Below are 23,717 nucleotides of genomic sequence, written 5' to 3'. Positions count from 1 at the left end.
GGATACAAGGAGAGTAAGAAATGCAGAGAAGAGGGGAGATCAGTTAGACTAAACTATGGAATTATCATTTGTATAGGTCAAAAGCTTGAATACCGGTAATTTAATATGGCTCAACCAAGTAACTACGACAACAATAATAATAATTCATAATAGAAGGAGTGAAGGAGTGAGGGCATCAAAATAAAAGTTTTGAAAGTACTTGTTCTACCTGACCCCTGCCTGCTTCAGCGTGTTCCAGAACTGATGAGAATCGTGCAGATAAGGAATTCTACTCTCCACATACCCAATTACCTGTCGCATACTGAGGAGGAAGAGACAAGTACTTCACATATTTACCTTCAAGATGGGAGCCATAAAGACTGACAGACCAGTCAGAATAAACACGAGGGTTCCAGTGACTCTTTGTTCCCTGAAACCAAATCAAATGATTACCAATTTATCTCTCGTTTTCATAAATAAGCTCCTTGTATTTTCACCTTCAAGAAAGACTGTACATTGGCCAAATTAATGTTTGACTAAAACAGCAAAGGTCTTGATATCTTATATAAGTGAATACCTCGAGAAGAGCATAGAAGCTCAACATAACTATAAAATTCTCTTAAAACTATTGTATAATGTGATTTGAATTCCTCAAGAGAAAAGTGATAGTGCTAAGTCCTTTGCTCCTTTTAGAATTTCAAAAAAAAAAAAAAAAGTCACTTGCTCTTGGTCCATCCATCCCTGGCCTCTTTGAAGCCCTTATTTTTTAAACGACTTGTACTGTTGTGTAATTACACCTTCTTTCACAGGAGACAGATATTACATTGTCCTGCATTCTAATTAACAAACAGCTCAGGGAAATTTCATAAGTGCAATAAATCCCATCAATCTAATTTCCAAATCTAAACAACAAGAGTACTTTTTAACAAATAGGATTCCCATCCAACACCCCCTCCCCCAGCCCCCAAGAAAGAATCACCCACTGTTGTGGCGTGGGAAACAATGGCTCTGTCCTGCAAGCTATTCACCCAAGCATTTAGAAGCAGGGCTTGCTGCAAAAAGAATTCAACACAGTATGAAGGTCTTATGCAAGCCCTTCCTGGCTGCCCAAATTTAACAGCTAGAGGTCAAGGTTTCTCAATGCTTATGGGGACAGAAGAAGAACTGGAAAATAGGAATTCCTTTCCCTTTATAGAATCTTCAAAATCATAAGCAGACTCAAGAGTTTTGGGGAGTCTCAACAGAGCTGAAAGGTTAAACGCTTTGGCTCTTACGATGCTTGGGATCAAGTAAGTACCACAGCACCGAAGTGAGCTCCACGGTGAAGAAAATGAATGACTATTTGTGCTTTTATGTTGCATCATTTCGCCTTCATTAATGGAAGGAAATTTATGTAACATAAGAAGTGAACTCGAAAAACTATTGAAGACTCTCTAATGAAAATGTAGTCCTTTCTGGAACAGTAACTAAAGGTAATAGTAACTAACTCACTAGCCTTTTCTCCTCCCATTCTGCCCATTTCCTACGAACGACAACATAGATGCGGCATGATGTGTTCCATAGAGCCGTTTTCCTCTGACTTAAACATACCTCACACCTAGAAACTTTGGTTGTTCTCCAGGGGCCGAAGTCTCTGTCTCCATCTTCAAACTGTCGATGTGAGCGATGGAGATGACAGTCGCAGCCACATACCACGGAAGAGCCATGAAAGAGCACACCACCATGAGGATGGCCACCCAGAAGAGATCCAGGTGATATCCAGCTCCTTTCTGCAGAAAGAGGTAACAAAATCATATGAAAAAAATTCTCATCTTTCTATCTTGTCCTATTTCCAGATGGGAATTAAGATGACCAAAAAAAAAAAAACAACCCCAACTCACTTGGCTTGCTAAGAATATCTACTTCAAGGTAAGTTTTTCAAGGAAAGGCACTTTATCTTCCTCATTTTATTCCCCTGAGCAATTAAACACAGAGCTGCCACATGACACCTCCTCTAGCTTGACTGAAGTTCACAGCTTACTTATCATTTGCTTATTGCTAGTTATCCTCTCTCTATCCAATTCTGTAATCAGAAAAATGGAGATAAAGATCTACCTTGAGGAGCTATTGCGACCATTCAGTGCAGTAACAGAGGCAAAGCATCGTATAGGAACTTAAAAGGTAGTGGTTGTTGCATAGTAGGAGCTCAAAAAAATGGTGACGGTAGCTGTGGTGGTGCTGGTGGTTGTTAACAGTAAGCACAATAAACAAGTTAGAAGCAGGCAGCAATCCTCTGTGTCACTGTTTAACAATAAGTGTTCGCCTAGACAGTAGTCAGCATATGCAGACCAGAGATCTGAAAGCAACCCTGAGAAGGTATGCCTAAGACGATTTCTCACCTTTCATAGCATATGAAAATAACTGTTTAATAACCTATTAAACATGATCATTAAGGTAATTAATACACCCTTAACCAGAATGGGCTGATTTCAAACACTGTCCACTGGTCACAATAACATTTATTGACTGGAAGAGCAGCCTATGTAACAAAAGGTCTTGCTCTTTTACTCACTAAATAAATATTGTTGAATGTGTCCACAATGTTATTCTGTGGTTATATTTCTCTGCTCTATTTATGAAGAAATCAAATGCTTAATAGCCTATGGAGCCTGAAAAAACAGAGCAGTCCATTTTCACAGCATGGAAGCAGAAGGACCAAGAGCCAGAGTATGACCAATATGAGGGAATGAAGACTCTGGCTTTAAAAAATGAGAATGTAATTTACACTAGAAACCTGGTGACTGTTATCATTCAGGTCCAATTACAGTTAGTTAGAACACCGCTCTCCTCTCACTGAAAGGCCAAGATTTCACCCCTGGCTCCCAAACATGGGTCTCATCATGTTCTCAGAGAACTCGTCACAGGCAAGGGTAGCTGACTCAAGAAAGAAGAGCACACATTGACTTAGTCCAGGTTTGACCATGAACAGAAGTATCCTTGGGAGACTAAGGTTAATATATATTCAAAAAGCAGTTCATTTCAATACAAATGGTCTGAAACCATAGGGTCTGAATTGGGAGTGCGATAAGGTAGGGGAAAGGAAGGCAAAGGGTGGGAATGAGCTAAAATAAACTTGTTCAACAATAACTAATGAGGTGAGTATCATGATATATCTGGCTCTCAGTCATTCCATTCCAACTGGAATAAATACTTGAATAAATACTACTACCAACTTATTAACAGGCACAGTTAAGGATGTTAATGTCATATCTGTGAATAAAACACAAAAATTCCCATATTCGAGACGTTTCCATTCTACTGAGACAATAAACAACACAAGTAAATAAACTGTAAATTATACAGTATCTTAAATAGTACCAAGTACTAAGCAGAGCTATGAAAATTTGGGTTTGTATGCGGAGTATGATGTGAAGCCACTGGAGTATTTTAAATGGAGGAGTGACATGACCTGCGTATGTACTAAACACTACAGCTATTGTGTTGGGAACAGCCTGAAGAAAGTCAAGGACAGCAAGACCAGTTAGGAGGTTGCTACCATGATTCATGTAAGAAATTGTGATGGTTAGAGCCAGAGTAGTAGCAGTCAAGATGGCCAGAAGTGCTTGGATTCTGACTATACTTTAAGATGGAATCCACAGGATTTGTTCAGTCCTGCCTGTAGATGTGTCTTATGACCTCACTCTAGACCATTCATGATCTGGCCTCTGCTCACATCTGCAGCCGCATCTTTCATCTCTCCCCTGCCCCAATCCTATACCATGGTCACCTTCAATCATACGCAATTCCTTCAATACACCTTATATGCTTATACTTTTGTGTCTTTGCCCATCTAGCACCCTTTCCCCGGAATAACCTCTACTCTTCCTTCTTACCATGAATCAGTCCTACCCATCCTTAAGACTTAAATCAGCCTTTATCTTTTCTGGTAGTTTTGCTGCCTCAGTCCAGGTGAGATGGGTAAGCCCAGTTAGGTTAGATTTCCTCTTCAATGTTCCCCTGTAACTCTAAGCTTTCCTTTACCACAGCACTCATCACACTTCTTTGAAATTATGTGTGCATTTATCTGTCTTTGGCACAGACTAAAAGAAACAGGAAGACCTGGACTATGTCTCTTTTTCTCTCTATCCTGAATACCTAAGTAGAGCTTGTGGAGCATAGTCAATTCTCAATTAATATTTGCCAAAAAAAAAAAAAGTGAATCACAAATAGCATGTATACATTCTTCTGAATGGCAACTATAAACACTTAATCAGCCATACAAAAAATTAAAACTTGATTTGTTCATCAGTTGGGGGTGGGGGAAGAAGATGAACAATAGTTGGAAATATTACTTGGTTTTAAGCCCTATTTAGATTAAACCACTCAAGACTATAGTAGAGGTACCAACATGGTGATCAGTGGACAGGATCCCCAAATCTTGGCACCAAGGAAACGGTAACAACCTAAGGATATACACACTGTCTATACAATGGGTCAAAAGAATAGTTGCTGTAGAAAATATCATGTAGCCTACCATGAGCCAAATCCATGCCTTCTTGCTCTATTTCAACAAAAACAAGTTTGAACAAGATATCCTGGAGACTAACAAGAAGGGGCCACATAATACCAAAGAGAGTGCAATGAGGATTTTAGAAAGTAGAATACAAAACAAACTATGCAAAACCACCAAAATAAATAAAAGCTCTGGGAGAAAATAATTGTAGATACATAATTACAGTGTGCACTGACATCATTCTCTTCAAAAAGTCTTCCTTTTCTTCAACCATGTTGAGGCTTCTTGATACACTTAAGAGGAAGGGGAAATCACCAGCATGAACCGAAGGCCCTGCTAGGCACCTCTGTGTGGTTGGTTCCCTCTTCACCCTCAATTCTCCCTCTCTCGTTGCTGCCACACTGGGTTCTATGAGGCATTCATTTTTGTCAGGTTATTTCCTCTTGAAAAGACTGTACATACATAGTGATTCCTGTGCCCAAAAGGAATACTCTTCCCACCCAGCCTCATCTAGCTAATTCCTACTAATGCTTGAATCTCAGTGTAAGTGCCATCACCTCAGGGAACTCCTTATAGTTCCTGAAGTAGACTAAACCCTCTCTTATAGCTTCTTAAAACACCATCACTTCTCCTTCACAGCACTAGCCACATTTGCAATATCACATTTTGCATGATTCTTTGAATGATACCTCTCACCCTCATGGACCAGAAGCTCTATGACAACAGGGACCATGGTGCTTTTGTTCACTCTCACTGAGAGCCCAGAACCCAGCATAGTGCCCATAACAGAGTGAACACTCTATATAACATTTGTTGGATACATGGATTCATTTGTTCAATGACAAATTGAACAAAATTGAACAACTTGAACAAATTCTAGATCCTAGAAGTACAATTACAGATAATACACAGTCTTTGTCCTCAAGTGGCTTATAATGTAGTGCTAGAGCTAGACAAATCAGGAGGCATTTGCAATACCACAGCATTCTATACTTGGGGTGAGCTTGGGGTGCCATGCAGAAGAGGTATGAAGCCCAAAGTCAAAGATGGTATTCCTAGGAGGTGGTATTTAAGCTGAGTCCTAAAATGTGAGCCATAACTGAAGGCAAGATATGGGGAAGCAGGAGGGGGAAAAAAAGGCAAATAAGCCGCCATCTTGAGAAAATAAAATAGAGTTGGTGCATAGAAGGAGATGGGAGAGGTAGGAAATAAGGCTATAGAAGTTAAGAACTTTAATGTTTTGCTAAAGACTTTGGAATTTTTATCCTAAGAGCAAAGGGAAACCGTTAAAGGCTTTTAAGTAGGTAAGTGATATGATCAGATTTCTATTTAGAAGGACAGCTCTTTCGGTTTGTAGAGGATATACTGGAAGTGGTCAAGACTGGAGGCAGAGAGGACAGACATGACAGCATTGCCATAGTCCAGGCCAGAGCTGACACAGTTCCAACTAAAGTAATAGTATGGAGGAAGGACAATGGACAGATGGGAGAGATTTTAAGGAGACTGAGTCCAAAGAAGGAAAGGCCATGAATTCATTTTGCCAAATTTCAATGCTTGAGGCTTATAATGTCTATCTAGTACAGTGTCCTCCAGTAAACACTGGAGACATATTTGTTGACCAGAATGGTAAAAGCTATGCTAAAAAATTCATAGTGCTCCAATGATTGCCATAAAGACCTGGAACCCAAATGGTTATGTCAGAAAAGTTATTCCTGCAAAACAAACTTATGCGTATGAAAACAAGCCAACTCTAAAATGTGTCTTTAGCTAAGGGTATCTGAATAACTAGATTTGAATGGAATAAAAACAGTATTCAAATATAGGAACTTTTACTGGAAATAGTACTGTAAGAAATACAGAAAACCGCATTTTTCAAAAATAGCATGTGAGTTGTTCCTTACCCTTCCTCCCTATCGCCACTGCCTTTTGCAGATTTTCTTAATGTCCTACTTGGATTATTCAGGGGCCTTCTAACCACTCCCTTTCACCCACCCCCACTCTGGCACTTTTTCCCTCCACCCTGACTGCTGCTAGAGAGAGGGATTAAATGCAGCATTGGTGCCATCCATCCAGGCTGGAATGTTGAGGGAGCAGGGCAGCAGGAGATGAACAAGTCAAACAGGACAGAACCAGTCATGACAAGCACCTGGCTGCCTGGCCATGCTGAGATGCTCCCCACCCAATACTATGACAGGGGCCCTCAAAGATTCCTGAAGCTTCATCGTTCATCAAACAGGCCTTGCACATTCTGTACCATTCATCAAACTGGTCCCCTGTTTCTAAGTCTTGACATTTAAGTCTGTTCTCTCTCTTCAAGGTCCAGCTTAAATTCCCCTGCTTCCTTGACATCACTAAGCAACCCCTGACCCTCAATGCCATCCTCACCATAGAAGTCTCTGCTTCATTCCTGTCCCTGACAGCCCACTCTCCTTACAGAGCAACCTTTTTAAAACCTCCATTACTATATGGTACTTCCTTGCTCAAAACCCTCCAGCAGCTTCCTGTTTCCGCCTAAAATGAAACACAGTAAAGTCATCTGAAAGGTTCCATATCAGTGTTTTTCCTGGAACTATTTTGCAACTCCACCCCCCAAGGGAACACTTGTCAATGTCTATAAACATTTTTGTTTGTCACAACTTAGGGGAAAGGGTGCAAGTGGCATCGAGGGGTAGAGACCAGAGATGCTGCTAAATAGCCTACAATACATAGGACAGCCACAACCAACAAAGAAATGCAGCTGAGAAACTTTGTTCTACATGATCTGGCCCCACTCCCTTTGACCTCATCATGCATCACTAATTTCCCTGTGTTCCAGTCACACTGGTCTGTTATTTGTTCTTCAATATACCAGCATACCTTCCCACTCTCGGGCCTTTGCATTTGCCCATACCTTTGCTTAGAAAACCTTTGCTAAGAAAACTTAGAAAACTTAGAAATACCTTTACTTAGGGGCGCCTGGGTGGCTCAATGGGTTAAAGCCTCTGCCTTCGGCTCAGGTCATGGTCCCAGGGTCCTGGGATCGAGCCCCACATCAGGCTCTCTATTCAGCGGGGAGCCTGCTCCCCCCCTCTCTCTGCCTGCCTCTCTGCCTACTTGGGATCTCTGTCTGTCAAATAAATAAATAAAATCTTAAAAAAAAAAAAAAAAGAAAACTGTTACTTAATAAACACCCACTGAACACCCTATACTATGTAAGGCCTTGTGTTAGATAAAATAATAAGACAGAACATGTGCCGCTAAGGGGTTGGTAGGTTATTAGTTGAAGCCAGATGTGGAAGCAAATAATTTATTATATGTGCAAGATAAAAGGCACAAAGAAAGCCAAGTCAATCCCAACCTTGGTGGTAGAGTTAAGTGGTCAATAAGGAAAATCCACTAAACTCCTTCAGGGCTGAGACCATAATTTAGAAGAACAACTTTTATCTTCAATATCTAACACAAGTGTTCCATACATAGCAAGGACTCAAAAAAATGTCCAAAGGTTATGTATGTCCTTTAAAGTCTAATAAAGTCCTATCTTCATGAATATAAATGCAAAGGATAGTCTAGTTTCTGAATCTAGATATTGTTTTAAGTAGGACAGGAAGTAAAATTTTACTTCCTTTTGATACTGTATATGCTTCACTAGTATAGAACAAAAGTCAATAAATCCTCAGAAATCAAAATCTATGGGAGAAAAAGACTAGTCTAGCAGTCTAAAGTTTACATCTGTAAATAGATGATAGCAAAGGTCAGGAGAAGTGCACACACACATGCAGAGACACAGAATAAACATTCATGCTTGGAGCCCCCAATGGTCCAGACAATAAGCTGGTTTATGGGGACACCAAGAACCATGACGTAGTTCCTCCCCACAAGGCGCTCACAATCAGATGAGGGGACTCAGATTTGTACACAAATTATAAAGCACTCTAAACAGAGATTCAAAGAGGTTTGAAAGAGACACCCAAAGTACAGAGGATAAACTGTTTAACAATGTCTAGAGTGAACCCACAAAAACTTCCCACTGTGATGACATCTAAACAGGGCTTTGAATAATATGAGCTCTCACTGTGAGAACTGGTGATGGGATGGCAAGCTTTTCAGCTATCACCCATCTCACACAGCACAACAGCTCTGAGAACCATGTGGCCCAAAATAACCAAATTCTTCAATATGTACTTACTGAGCCTACTATATGGAAATCGTTGTGATGGGCCACAAAACAGAGCTGGAGAAAGGACTAAAACGTATCCTTTCCTTGAAAATGCCTGGCCCAGAAAAGGAGATAAAGTCATTATACAACCTAACCTCCATGCAAGATATCATGTGACCAGTGCTACAGAGTAATGCATATGTAGCAAGAGCAAAAATAAAAACACAGAAATCACATTAGGAGTGAAGGCTACACTGACAAGTTTATATCTGGAGGTTCTTAAAAGATGGGAAGGATTTTGGTAAGTGGTAATCATCGAGGGTGGAGAGGAGAGTTGGAATAACTGGCAGGAGATGCTGCCAGATTTGAGGAGAAACCAATAACCTATTTGATCTGAGCATGGTATAGTATGTGGAGGGCATCATTCTGAATTTAGGTTAAAAACATATCACAAAGAGATTTAATTCCCAGGCTAATCAAATGAACTTTCTTCAAGGGGCAAATGTTTAGAGGGCCGGAGGTGAAGGTTTAGAAATATAAGACTGACATATAAGAACAACTCTTAAAAAAATTGCTGCTTTTGAAATGAAGCAAGGGAACCTGATTATTAACTCATGGCTAAACAGTTAGAATAGTCTAGACATGAAATAAAAGGACTGGATTTAAGATTATGATAACAGGAATAGAAAGGAAGAATAAAACAGGGCAAATTTTGGAGTGACCCAAGAAAGTGACCTCAAATTAAGAGTTTTACTACAGAGGGTATCGGAAAATTTACTGATACACCATCTTATCTCTATGTCTAGACACTTATCCTAAACTACTTCTCCCTCCCACATACTTAAAATCATTTTCCTGGTGAGAAGTATCCCTTGCTTTGCAGTATAAAGCTCAGACTTTTTTTTTTCTACCTCTGCAATGACTCAGGAAATAACCTTGGAGAAGTCATGACCTCGCTGAACCCCGTTTGCTTTTGAGTGCTCTGCAGGGAGAATGTGGGATGTAACTAACCAAAATGATGGCCAAGAAAAGCCAAGTGGCTTGGCACTCCTACATCAATACGGAGCTATTCAGCAGAGTGGAAAGGTGGATCCCATCCCAACAGAGCAGTCAGCCAGCCAGGGCCACATGACACAGAGCCAAAGCAAATGCCACCCCAAAACATGTTGCTTTTAATATTACAAAGCTTCCTTCTCTCTCATTGTTTCAGGTTTCTCTTTTAAATCAATTTCATAGCAGTCAGGGCCCTTTAAATTTAGACAGGATCTCTGATGTTCACATTCCACAGCCATCTTTCCCAACAAAATGTGAATAAGACAATATCCAGAGTGAAAAGTCTTTCATCCACTATGTCTCTCCACCGGTATCGTTAGATGTGTGTCGAAACACTGGCACTTATTCTGTAACTACTGTCATTCAAAGAAATGATTTCAAATAAGCAATTTCTGAAAGTGATGAAAACTTATTTTTTTATATACTCAATTCCTATTTTAAGAGGCAAACCTTAATATGTCTTGATTTTCCAATGTTTTCTATAAGGACTAGGAGAATTTTTAAAAACTCCGCATTTTATCAGCAGTGCCTGGCCGGTTCAGTCAGTGGAGCGTGCAACTCCTGATCCAGGGGTCGTGAGCTGGAGCCCCGACACTGGATGTAGAGATTATTTAAAAATGAAATCTTTTTTAAAATTCTGTATCTTACCAATGCCGCATGTGTTAAACTTGAAATTCTGAATTTTATTAATAAGAACTTAATGAGCAAAAGTAAGTAGGTATTCACCTGAAAGACACATAACAAATCTGGTCAACTATATAACAAAATTAAAAATGTGCTTCCTAACTCTTTTCAGAATAAAATACATTAGTAATCATCCATTTCCAGCCTTTAAAACTAAATCAACGCTAAAACCCCTCCCATTATAAAGCATCTAAAAATGCTCAACAAAATACAGAAAATATCTTTTAGAAATCGTGGCTTATCTACCAGAAAGTAAAAGAAGCAACTGGAGACAAAAAACAACGGCAACAAGAACGAGTGAATCTATAGGGTCAGTAAACCTGGGGCTTAGGCCCACCCTGAGAGACCTTAGGGCCTGGATTTAGAATGACCATTTGAACTCTAGGGACAGCAGACCAACTCTAGGGATATGGGGTAAAGAGTATAAAGGTAAGACATCCCTTGAAATGGAATTAGGATACTCTAAACACAGCATATTCAGCTGGCCAACTAGGAAATAAGACACCCTACAGAGAAAGACAGTGGGGGTACATGCCTTTCTAGGCCTTATCCCTAGATATAAAGCCATAAGAAGAAAAGAATCTTGAAATGTATTTCTAACTATAAACCTACAATTAAGTTTGAAGCTGGAATTCACATTATCTCTATGGTCTAGAAATCCTGAAGTCAAAAATGTAATGTAAAATGGTCCTAACATTCTATGAATGTCTCGCCACCATACCCTCAAAAATAAAGAGATATAGATATGAAATGACAAACTATATTTCATCAAGCTTCTGGATTCAATGACCAATTTAAAGAAAATACAGAAGACAAAGAGCATGCTAAATGACACCACAGGGAAACAGGCTAGACTATGGCAAATTCTATAGTGCAAATGAGGCAGATTTTTTTTTTTTTTAGGAGAGAGAGGGTGTGTGAGGTGGAGGTGAGGCAGTGGGAGAGGGAGAAAGAGAACCCTCAAGCAGACTCCCGGTCCTGCACAGAACCAGACACAGGGCTGGATCCTAGGACCCAGAGATCATGACCCGAGCCAAAAGCAAGAGTTAGATATTTAACCGACTGAGCCAATCCAGCTGTCCCCAAATTTGACAGATTTTCCAAAAACGACTGGAAAGACATCTCCTATCCTGCATATTTTTCTACAAGTGTAAAATTGCCACCACTCCATCAAACAATGGAGCCCTTCCCTGCCCCATCCAATGGAGGCAGGGCCTGGAACTCTTTTGACCAATCGACAACAGCAAAATAAAGAATAAAGTTTTGCCAGTTGCAGGTGTAACCATGAAATGGCCTTGCATGTTTCACTCTTAACTCTGAGTAGTCAGTTTCCATGTGCCAAGGACAAATAGCTCAAGATGGCCATGCTACAAGAAGCCCGACCCACACTGAAAGGCTCTGAAGGAGGAGATGCCATGCGGTGAAAGAGAAGTCGGACAAACAGACACACCAAGGAACAGCAAAGTACCAGGTATGCGAGACTGGGTGTGAGTAAAGAAGCCGTCCCGGGCAATTAGCCCAGTGAACCCTTCAGGTGACACCAGCTGCAACCGCAGGAGAGATGTCAGCAAGCAGTAGCCACCTGAACCCTGTCAACCCAAAGAAACATGAGATGGTAATAAATTGTTTCACTAAGTTTTCAGGTGGCCTGTTATATCGCAAAAGATGAACTGAAAAACAACCTGGTTGCCTTCAACAAATAAATTACTAGGGAAACCAAACAGAATGACTGGGGGCTGGGGAGGTGGGGAGGAGAAAACCTACAGACTGAAAGTTTATAAAAGATTTAAGATAATAATATTTGAAATATAATTGGATCCTGATTTTACTAAATAAACTACACTTTAAAGTTTATTATATTTATGACACATTAGTAAATTTAAATATTGACTGGCGAGTTGATGATATGGATTTTATTAATACCTTTTAGACTGATAGTGGTACTGTGGTCAATGCTTTTAAAAACAGATCTTAAGGCACCCAGGTGTCTCCATTTGTTGAGCAGATGACTCTTGAATTCAGCTTAGGTCATGATCACAGGGTCCTGAGATCCAGTCCCTTGTTGGCCTCTCCACTCAGCTCATCTGGGAGTCCGTTTGAGGATTCTCTCTCTCCCTCTCTCCAACCCCTCCCCCCATACTCTTTTGCATGCACTCTCTCTCTAAAATAAATAAATTTTAAAAACCCAGATCTTATCTTTAGAAGTACAAGCTCGAAAGTTTACGAATATGAAATACTGTCTACACTTACTTCAGAGTTATAAGAAGAGGATAATATGATGGGGATATAAAGGATACAAGACTAGACAGAAGTCAATAATCGTTAGAGTTGGGTGATAGGTATCTGGAGCTATGCCATCTGTCTACTTTTATATATGTTTAAAACTTTCCATAATAAAATATTTTTACAGGGATAAATAAAAGTAAAGTGTTCCTGGGCTGGTTGGACTCTCTTATACATCCCAGAAGCAAATAAAATCTTCTCTGGAAGTCTTTGAAGCATTGGCATAAGAAGATTAGCACATAACTTTTCCTCTTAAAAAAAAAAAAAAAAAAAAAAAAAAAAAAAAAAACATGAGGAAGACAGACACCAGAAGTAAGAGTCAGCCAAGAAAACAAAGTTCAATATCAAACCAGCAAAGACAGCAAATGCTTAAAATAATAGATAAAAGAGTGTATGGAAAAATAATAAAGGGGCACCTGGGTGGCTCAGTCAGTTAAGTGTCTGGCTCTTGATTTCAGCTCAGGTCATGATCTCAGGGTCCTGGGATTAAGCCCCATGTCAGCCTCCCTGCTTAGCAGGGAGTCTGCTTGTCTCCCTCTCCCCCTGCTCACTCTCTCTGTCTCTTTCTCTTTCAAATACATAAATAAGTCTTTAAAAAAAGAAAGCAAAAGAAAAAGAATAAAGAATTCAGGAATATCAAAATTGAACAGGAGGATTTGGAAAAGAACAAAATAGAACTTGTAAATATAAAAAAGTATAATTCTTGAAAGGAAAAATTCAGTGGCTGGTTTATGACAGAATAGAACCAACAGAATGGAGTTTAATAAAGAGAAAGATCTGAAGAAATTACCCAAAATATAACACAGAGACCAAAAGACAGGAAATGTAAAACAAAAACAAAAATAAAAACCCCAAAACCAAAAACAGATTAACAGAAGTAGAGCACAAGATGCGAATATACAATAAAATTTCTACTCAGAATTCCAGAAGAATATATTAGAGCTTGAAAGAGTCAGACTTACAATATTCCACAACTGATAAAAGACAAGAAGATTCAATAATCTAATAATTAATGTAAGACTGGAAATCCAATTATCCAACATATAATAAAAAGAAATCTATGCTAATACAAGTTACAGTGAAACTCCAGAATAAAGACACAAGAGAAGAATGATAAAAGCATCCAAAAGAAAAGAATGATTACTTACAAAGCAATGAAAACTATACTGATAGTTCACTTTTACGAAAGTCAGAAATAATGGAAAATAGCTTCTATGTGCTGAAAAAAAGAGCTTTCAACCTACAGTTATATATCCAGAGAAACTATCTTTCAAGAATGAGGGTGAAACAAAAGCATTTTCAGACAAACAGAAATGAGAGCGTTTACCACCCAAACAAAGATCCCTACAGAAAAAATTTCACAAGTCTAGTAAGAACTATTTAAGGAAAATAATTCAGTCTAAAGAAAAATATTTGAAAATGGAAGGTCTGAAATGCAAAAAAAATAAAAAAAAGAGAGAGAGAGAGCGAAAATGGTAAACCCATATATAATTCTAAAAACACTGACCATGTCTAATTGTATTTTTAAATCCAGATAGCAATCAAATCTGGGTAATAACAACATATGACTGGGGAAGGAATATCAACATTAAAGCATTTTTTAGCCATTAGTGTATTTCAGCAGAAAGATAAACATGCTGACTAGCTTCAGAACTTAAAGATGCATATTAAAATATACAACATAATCACTAAGAGAAAAGATAAAATGTTTAACTTTCAAACTAACAGAAAACAAGTTAGATTGAAGACAATAAAAAAAATAAAACTGTATCAACCTAAAAGAGGGCAAGAAAGGAGAATAAAAGAGAAAGAATACAGAGAAAGGCAGGTAGAAAGCAAAAATAATGTGGTAAAAATGAATCCAAATCTTTTAGTTGTCACTATCCATTTAAACAGATTAAATGTTTTAGTCAAGAGAAAAGACTGCAAAAATGGATCCTATGTGTTATTTCCAAGGAGACATGGGACACAATGCATACTGAAAGTAAAAGAACAGAAAAATACATATCAGATAAGTGAAAATTAAGTTACCCTAGCTTTATTAGAACAAAGTAAAATAAACTTTAGAACAAAAAGCATTACTAGAAACAAAGAGAGTGACATAAAAAGTCCAAATCACTGAAAAGATAAACTAGATACAAATGTGGATGTACTTAAAATGGTTTCAAACCAAATAAAGAAATAGTAACAGAAAACAATGTGACAGTACAAAAAATCGAATATAATAAAAAACTGCTTCCTTAAAAAAAGACTAATAAAACTGACAGACGACAGGCTAGATAGATTAAGGAAAATGATAAGCACAAATCAATAACATTAGGATTTAAAGTGGAAAGTAACAGGTTCGGATTAGAAAAATAACAAAAGAGAATACTATGAACAACATATCAATAAATTTGAAAATATTGGGAACTGGAACAAAATATAGAAAAGTTTCTAAAATAGAAAAATAGTAATTATGAATGTTTTATAATCATCAGAACATTATTTTTTTTTCAGTGTTCCAAGATTCATTGTTTATGCATCACACCCAGTGCTCCATGCAATACGTGCCCTCCTTAATACCGACCACCAGGCTCACCCAACCCCCTTCCCTCCTCCCCTCCAAAACCCTCAGTTTGTTTCTCAGAGTCCACAGTCTCTCATGGTTCGTCTCCCCCTCCAATCTCCCCAATTCACTTTTCCTTTCCTTCTCCTAATGTCCTCCATGTTATTCCTCATCAGAACATTTTGATCATCAGTTTTTAAAAGTTCCACCCAAAAACTACTCAGCCCAGATAGTTTTATAAGCATGTTTGATCATTCACAGAAAAGATAATTGGCATGTTACATATAATAAAGAGAATATTGTGCTCTACTTCAGAGAATGGAATAGAAGTGGAATAGGAGGAGAAACACTCCGCAGCTCATTTTATAAGGATGATATATTCCTGACACCAAAATCAGACAGGGACGCTATAAGAAAGAAAATCCATGGGCCAATGTTACTCGTAAACATAGATGCAAAAATCCATAATATATACATATATAAAACACTGTATATTATATATTACATAACTATGTAATAATTATACATAAAGATATAAAAACTATGTATAAGAGAAACTATATTCTACCAGGTTATAATGTTGGTTCAACAACAGAAAATCTATTACTGTAACTCACCAAGTCAACAGATTAAAAACAAACATGCTTTTATTTGAACAGTCTCAGAAAAAGTATTTGTCATTGTCTTCATTAAGGACAGTTACCACATTAAAATCAGATGTAGGATGACAGTGGCTGAGTAGTAAACAGTTTATATTGTCCTCTTTGGTGGTGAAGGAAATATGATTTCAACTTTTTCAGATTTAAATGAGGTCTTCCTAAAGTATGACATCAAGGACATGTGTCAACACAAAGTGATCCGTGACTCTGCCAACTTGGAAATATTAGCTATAATCTAACTCTCACAAAAATTGTCTTGGTTTTGAATAAATTAGTATTTTCAAGTACTATAAAGAAAGCAGAAGGCAATAATGACCACTGTTATGAACACTTACCTTGAGTTTGTGTTCTTTCCTGTTCACGATCACAGCTGTGATTTGCTGGTCCATGAAGATCAGAATGGTGACCAACAAAGCAGGGATAGCAGCCGCAAGGTATACCCACCAGGGGTTTCCTCCAAATGGGGGAACAAACCAACCTCGGTTTGGACTTGTTGGCTTAAAGAAGAGAGAGAACATTTTCAAAGTAATATTAAAACATACTATTTGGTGAAAAATCAATGGGAGAGATACAATTTTATTTCTGAAGAGACAACACATTCAAAAACAGAAGCAGTCTTACTTATAGGTTAAACAAAGATTAGTCACCAAAAACTTCCTGAAGGTGGTCATTTTAAGGCAGTATTTTAAATGAAGGAGAGTAAGAATATAGGCTGAGGGGAAATAAGTAAATGCCATTTTGTGCATTTAGGATGACCTAAGATAAGGACTCAAGATGCAAGACAATGATTTAAGTTAAAAGGCACCATTAGAAAAACTCAAATAGTAAAGACACAGGCAAAAAAATGACAAAATGACATTGAATTTTGTCCATGAATTTTGGCAATTATACTGAATTTGTTTCTACTGCTGTCAAATTGTAATTGTTTCACAGAATATAAGATAGAAACATCTACAAATATTTTTATATGCTATAATTGAACTTGTTTAAATACTCCTGTTTTTCTTATACATATGAAAAATGAGCCAGGATAACCGGTTAAAACTTTAGAAATATTACCAAAAATGAAAAATACAATTATTTTTCCAGTTCTCCAACTATCCTCTGTCAGATCATACATCTGTACTACATGGAAAAAGATTTTTTTTTCCTTTCCTTTTCCTAATGCTAAATAATGCAAATTAACCAAAACAGAATCCTATGAATTATTTTCTCCACATTTACTATCAAGAAAGTCACTTCTCTCAAGATATTTCTGTCTTCCATCCCTCTTTGCTCATAACTACATCACTGAATCTATCCACATTTTACTACCTTTATCAGGTTGAGAACTGGGAAGGAAAGGAACTTTCTCTTGTTCATCAGTGCATTCCAAATTCCCTATAAAGAACCTAGCTCAAAGCAAACATTCAATAAACATTAACTTAAGTGAACTAATCATTGAATGATTGAAAACTTATCTTTGCTAATGAGTATGAGATGGCAGAGATAGTGCAACAAATAGTTTGCTATACCATAGATACCCTTTCCTCATTAAGTAGTTATTAAGCTAAAACTGCAGTTAGCTTAATTTTTCTTAGCAAGTGTATAGTCTCAATGATGGAGAGAGAGAGGTGAGGAGTGTGCTACAAAACAAGTGGAAGACATAATGAAAAATTACAGAGGGGCATGTAAGAATGACTGAAACGTGAATTTTACCCATTAGGCCTGCACATACCAACAAATCTATAAAATGAATAATTCCTGTATCTTCTTTTTAATAATTAAAATGCACTTTACATACAAATGTGTGTTCACGGCAGGTAGTTTGGTAGCAGGAAAAGAACACTGATTAGTAATATAATCTTGGGCATTTCCCTTAATCTTTATGAATTCCAACATCAACTTCATCAAATCAAGATGATGATAGTTACATTACATCCTAGAACTACTATATGGATCAAGGTGATAAGTTGTATGGAAATACTTTAGCTCATCTTAAATACTCTAAAAATATAAAGCAGAGTTTGTATTTTTCAATAAAAATCAGTATAATGTGAACCTTGCATTTGATCCTAATCAGGCATTTGATTTTAGTGAAGAAATAGACAAAGTGTATACACATGCCTAGCAAAAGACCACTTTTTTTTTTTAAATTTCTTTTCAGCGTAACAGTATTCATTGTTTTTGCACCACACCCAGTGAAAAGACCACTTCTGAAATAAAGAAACAGATAATCATACAAAACTAACTTAGAAACATACAACAAAATGTAACAGGGAAAGAAAGCCATAGTATCCCAGGAATGACGCAAAGCAGAAGTTCACCTACCTTGAATTCGTTTGGCACAATTAGTTTTGGAGTATCCACACCTACCAGGGCATCTATTACACAAAAGATGAGAATGGACAAGATAATGGCAAAGTCACTGATCAGTTTTCTTGCCTGAAAAAAATAAAAAAGAAACCAGGGACTGTTTAGCACCAGGTCAATATATTTGCCTGTGTTGGAAATGAGCAAAGTATTCTGCATCGACGAGCAGTTTACAGTAACGCATCACCAGCAAATTAAAGGAGGTGTCTCACTGCAGAGAGATTATTTTTCAAATTGATTTTGCATCACTTTCTCATCTGACCAGACATAATCTACACAGAACAGATCAGAGTGTGTGTGTGTGCGTGTTTGTGTGTGTGTAGGCAGGGGAAGGGAATCACAGATAATATCTTCCTGAAATACTGTACAAACACTCTTCCTGTATGCAGCACAAAGATACATATGTAAGGATGAAATCTCACGGCACACTGTAAAAATCTACACAAAAATAAAGAATTCCGTTTATTATTTGGGAAATAGCACTGTGTGTACAGGGCAAGATAATTCCATAAAGTAATCTGAAAAGACAGCGAATCTAGCAGGAGAGGGGTTACAAGTTCTAGGTGACTGAGTGGACTCAAGACTTCAGAGATGATGGAAGAGAGAAATTTGATGACGTCGCTACTTTTGTCAAAGAAAATATTTTTCACTGTAGGCTAGTGCTTAATGTCTCCTGCATATGGGGCATCTCTTGTCCACCATCTCTTAAGTGTAGCTGCCACCAGTTGACAAACTTGAAGCTTCCAAGGTATCTGCCTCTGGTCAAGACAAGGGCCGGTGTTTATGGGCTGTAGCATTAAACCCAAACCTCTCCAATGCAGCGTGTGCAGAATGGTCATTTCAGAGTCAGCAGGGGAGCATGGGACTACTGGCAGCTCCGCTGTGGGATCCAGTGGCCCTGACAATGGCCTCGGAGCCCCACTAGAGCACAGACATCTGTGTCCCCGTAAGTACATGCACATAGCAGTGTGTAATCTGATCACTGCACAAGAATTTACCCAGTGCCTTGTACTCTGATTGGTGCTAAGGCTACAGCAGTGAACAACACAGACACAATCCATGTCCTGGTGAAGGTCGCACACCCAAGGCAGCCTGCTTCTAAGCAAATCAGGGTGGACTCAGCCGTTGTGAGGTTTCCTCAAGGTGAGCAGTCAGTGTTCTGGTACCGCTGGATGAAGAGATCAGGCAGGGGCTGAACCTGCACAGTTCTGCATGGGTGGACTACTGCAGTCAGATGTTCGGTAGGAACGGAACTGAGGAACGCAAGTCCTTGGCAAGTGGATATGCTGAAGGCCATCATCACGCTCTCTTCTTGACTGCTGCCCAGAGCCAGGAGCCTTGGGTCCTAACCAGCAGCAAGATCAAAGATGGCCCTGCTGGCTGGGAGCGCCTTTCCCTTTCAAAGGGCTGGGTTCTGCTACGCTTAGCTCTCTTAAGCAGTACGCAGAAGCAGCAGAAAGCCAGCTATGGGCTGTGTTAGGGGCAAATTAACACCAACTACACAATAATGTCAAGCACAAAAAGAGGGCAGGGATCAATCTGGGGAGAAAAATATAGTGCAGCGGGTTTCTGGGTTGGAATATAGTTTCTGGTTGGAAGTCCAGCACATTTGTTTCCTATCTGTAAATATCTAGCCTTTCTTAGCTTCAATGACTCCATCTGCAAAATGTAGCCAAAACAATCCCTACAACCTCACCAGTGCGTTATAAAGAATTAAATAAGATAAGCCATGAAAGTGCTTAACATAACATCTGGAACATAATAAACTCTCCTAATATATGTTAACTGTTATTATTTCAACTTCCACGAGGCCTCTTTGGCTGCAGAAACAACTGGAATAACTAAATAATCTACCATCAGGAGGTCTTTAGAAGGAATCATCAATTCCAAGAAACAAGATATAAAAGCCCAGTAATAATATGGAACTGCCACTCAACTAATTTTGGTTGGAAGTATCTGGGATCCCTGCAGAAAAAGGATGTTTCCCAGGGCTCAGTACTGGTGGGAAACTCCCATCTCTTACGCTTTGTGCAAGTAAGTGTTGACATGGGCAGTTCAGAAGCGTCCGGCAAAGATGGTCATATGAAACGGGTTCAAGAGTATAATAAGATGTTACAACAATCTCTCCAGTCCAGTAGGTTATAAATCACAGGAAGACCAGAGGTCTTTTTGCAAAGGCAAAAAAGAAGTTCTCTCTCTCTTTTTTATCACTCTCCCAGTCCTTACCCAGTAAATCCAATTTGTTGACAACTTAGACATGCTAGAAGTTGTTCAAAAGAGGGGAATAGTTATTAAAAAGACAGTGCTCCTCTTTCTCATAAACAGGAGGGAAGTGGAGGGTAGCAAATGAAGCAATCTTCAATTCCCTGGTAAAAAGCCCTAGGGGGCCTTATGCCTCTGGCCCTGCTAGGGAACAGACCTATATGACTGGAATCACTACCAGACACCTGGGACATTAGACGCATTCTTATCCTTCCATAAACGGAAGGAACACTGAAGTCCTAAACCTGCTTTCCATAGTTCTCTCCATCTTAATTAATGGCCGTTAATTTTTTTCTATGGGTAAGGCCAAAAACTTTGAACGACCCGCATAACTCTTCTCTCTGTCGTACCCTACATCTCATAGGTCAGCAAATTACCTTTCAGGATCCTGTCACTTCTCACCACCTCCACTGCTCTCCTGTCCAAGGTACCATTTTCTCTCCTGTGGTTTCCTGCTTCTTATCTTATCTTCCTGATTCTATACTTGCCCGCCTCCCTTCAGTACATTGTCAAGGTAACCCAGAATAATCATGTTAAAATTTAGGTCAGATCGTGTGGTAGGCAAAATAATGCCCCCTTAAGGATGTAAATAAATATCCTATTTCCTGGAACCTATGAATATGTAATGTTGTGTGGTTAGAGGGAATTAGTACACACAGAATTAAGGTTGCTAATCAGATGAGATTGGGGAAATGATCCAAGATTATTCTGGTAGGTCCAATGTAATCACCAGCATTCTCATAAATGAAAGGCGGAAGCAGAAGAGTCCGTGGCACAGTGATGCACTGTGAGAAAGACTCAACTGGTCATCGCTGGCTTTGAAGATGGAGGAAGGGGCCATGAGCCAAGGAATGTGGGCAGGCTCTACAAGCTGAAAAAGGCAAGGGAATGTATTCTCTCCCAGAGCCTCCTGAAAAGACACAGCCTGCCAACACCTGGACTTTAGAGCACTGAGACCCATTTTAGCTTCTGACCTCCAGATCTTAAGACAATAAACTTACATTGTTTTAAGCCCTCATATTTGTAATAATTTGACATACCAGCCATAGGAAACTAAAATAAACAATCTATTTTTGTTATCAGTTTACCAAACTAATACACATGATATATATTTGTGGAAGAAATATAATATATATGTGTGTGTGTGTGTGTGTGTGTGTGGATGAAATACCATGTATTTGGAAGAAACCCTCAGCAATCGTATTCTTGTCAAATGTGGCACTTATGTATATTTATGGTGTAAAACTAGCTTAAGAGACAAATATTAATAAGATTTAGGACAACGCTTCTTTAAATTTATGGGGGGAAAAGCTACTTTATTAATAATATTGCTTAACCTCATTAAAAATCACAGCCAGGGTGATATGTTCCATATAAAACACTCACTTCTATTTCCCCTTCCTTTTCCTTAAACTGTATAGTACAGTTCAGTTACAGCAGAAATCAGTCCAGGAGAGTGTTTAGGATAAGACATGCATTTCTAAGATACTAGATCCAGTTTAAACTTCATAGTAAGGGAATTGATTTTTCCCAGAATACTTTTGTATTCAACTCCAAATCCTCTAAATGGAGAAGGCAGGTAGGGGTGCTATTTTAGTAGACTGTTCAACTCTTACCCTATACTAAAATTAAACTTTAATTTGAACAAGGGAAAACTGACAGTAGAACTATAAAGTGCCCTAAAAACGTCAAGTGCTCAGTAAATATAGCTTTTACTAGATACACTCTAGGACCTGTGAACAAGAGCTTTGACTTTAAGGAGATAAGAATCACTCTCTTGAGGTCCTTCTCACATTTCCAAACACATTTAGAAAAAAAAAATACATGAATTTCCCTTCATGTATTCTGTTTATTTTACTTTCCATTTTCATCAAACTTGAGCTCTTTCAACAACTCCAAAACAACAACCTTTTATGTGCCAACATATAAATAAAGAAATCAAATTAGAAACCCATAGTTCCTAATTCCCTTCTAGCTCTTCTTGGTAATGATTAGAAGTGCCAAAGTTTTCATGAGGAACCTGTCTCCACAAGATTTCGTACTTAATCCTGTGGTTTCGGGAGGTTTCAAATCCAGCTTGGACAGACTTGTGTCTGTCCAACTTGTGGATGTCCTTCCAGCCAAATGCTAAGTCCCTCCAGATTCAAACTTCAACATCCTAGGAATATAAACTATGACAATCTGAGTGAAACACAAATTAAGACAACTCATATATAGCAAGGGCTTGCTACAAAAAAAAAAAAAAAAGGTTTATTTTTTAATGGTATACAGATGTGCTAAAATGTAAAATATTTCCTACCTCCATCCATGAATAAGGCAAAGAAAAGTGTGTTTCAACTAAGATCCTTTTATATCCACTGGTTTTGAGCACTTTTATTTTTATTTACCATTTTTTTAATTATAAGAATGACGAGGAGAAAAATATTTCTGTCCTTTACAAAATTAATTATCAAGTATCTCAACTAATCTAATAAGAAACACTAAAAAACAAGCTTACATAGTTAAACTATCAAAGCAAAAAAGAAATTACACGGATGGGAAGAGAAGTTCAAATAACCATGCACTGTTTGTTCTCTTGTTCCGGGGCAAAACCAACCTAATAAACTACTATAAACAGACTCTTCATGAAAGATGGTACTTATTAATTATTAAGAGAGTCCTAATCATGGAGACACCAGCAGGGAGAAGCTAGTTCATTTACAGGAGAAAAAAATGAATTTGGTTTCTCTGAAGCCCCAGAGGACATTTGGTTTTCACTTTGCGAGGGCTGCAGCTGCTCCTAACTTAAGCAGGGAAAGGCTGCAGGCCTGCGGAGCAGCTCTCAATGGATGGGGCTGTTACGGAGACAAGGACAGTATCAGGCACCCTTTGGGTTCTCGATAAATATGAATTCATGATGTCAATTCCTCTCACGACGGTGGTGCTTGGAAACTGCTAAAAAACAGTGGAAAAAAGCATTTATTGTAGATGAGAAAAAGTATACCAGACAAATATGTGCCTTTTGGCAACCATGGAAAGGCACAAAATACCATGAGAATTTTGAAATTTGATCCCCCTCTACCAGTCCAAGCAGAGCACTATAAAAGAAACAAGCATTGATATCAGTATAGCAATCATAATACGCTGTACTTTGAATCATTAATACCCACTATAGTTAGAATTCAATAAAAGGAAAGTCTGATTTAGGCTCCAGGATTTTAATGCTGTGAATTCTAGAGTCAGAGATCCAGGGAACAAAGAAGGGAATTGGATTGGGCACTTCCTCTGGGT

The 23,717-nt window shown here is 38.4% G+C and overlaps 1 protein-coding gene across 2 annotated transcripts in view; it reads right to left on the bottom strand.

The window, feature by feature from the left end:
* SLC4A4 (solute carrier family 4 member 4) overlaps positions 1–23,717 on the bottom strand; it is a 346,042-nt gene that overhangs the window by 20,237 nt on the left and 302,088 nt on the right. For both annotated transcript variants that reach the window (XM_080796031.1, XM_080796032.1), the window contains exons 17-20: positions 18,144–18,257; positions 16,169–16,330; positions 1,570–1,748; positions 337–409 (exon numbers count right to left, since the gene is read on the bottom strand). In XM_080796031.1, the coding sequence (XP_080652157.1) occupies positions 337–409; positions 1,570–1,748; positions 16,169–16,330; positions 18,144–18,257 (528 nt within the window). The remainder of the gene's footprint in view (positions 1–336; positions 410–1,569; positions 1,749–16,168; positions 16,331–18,143; positions 18,258–23,717) is intronic.

Source organism: Martes martes (assembly GCF_963455335.1).
Source record: "Martes martes genome assembly, chromosome: 2".
Classification (NCBI taxonomy): Eukaryota; Metazoa; Chordata; class Mammalia; order Carnivora; family Mustelidae; genus Martes; species Martes martes.
The sequence above is the reverse complement of the archived record's forward strand: the minus strand, read 5'-3'. Positions and strand labels throughout refer to the sequence as shown.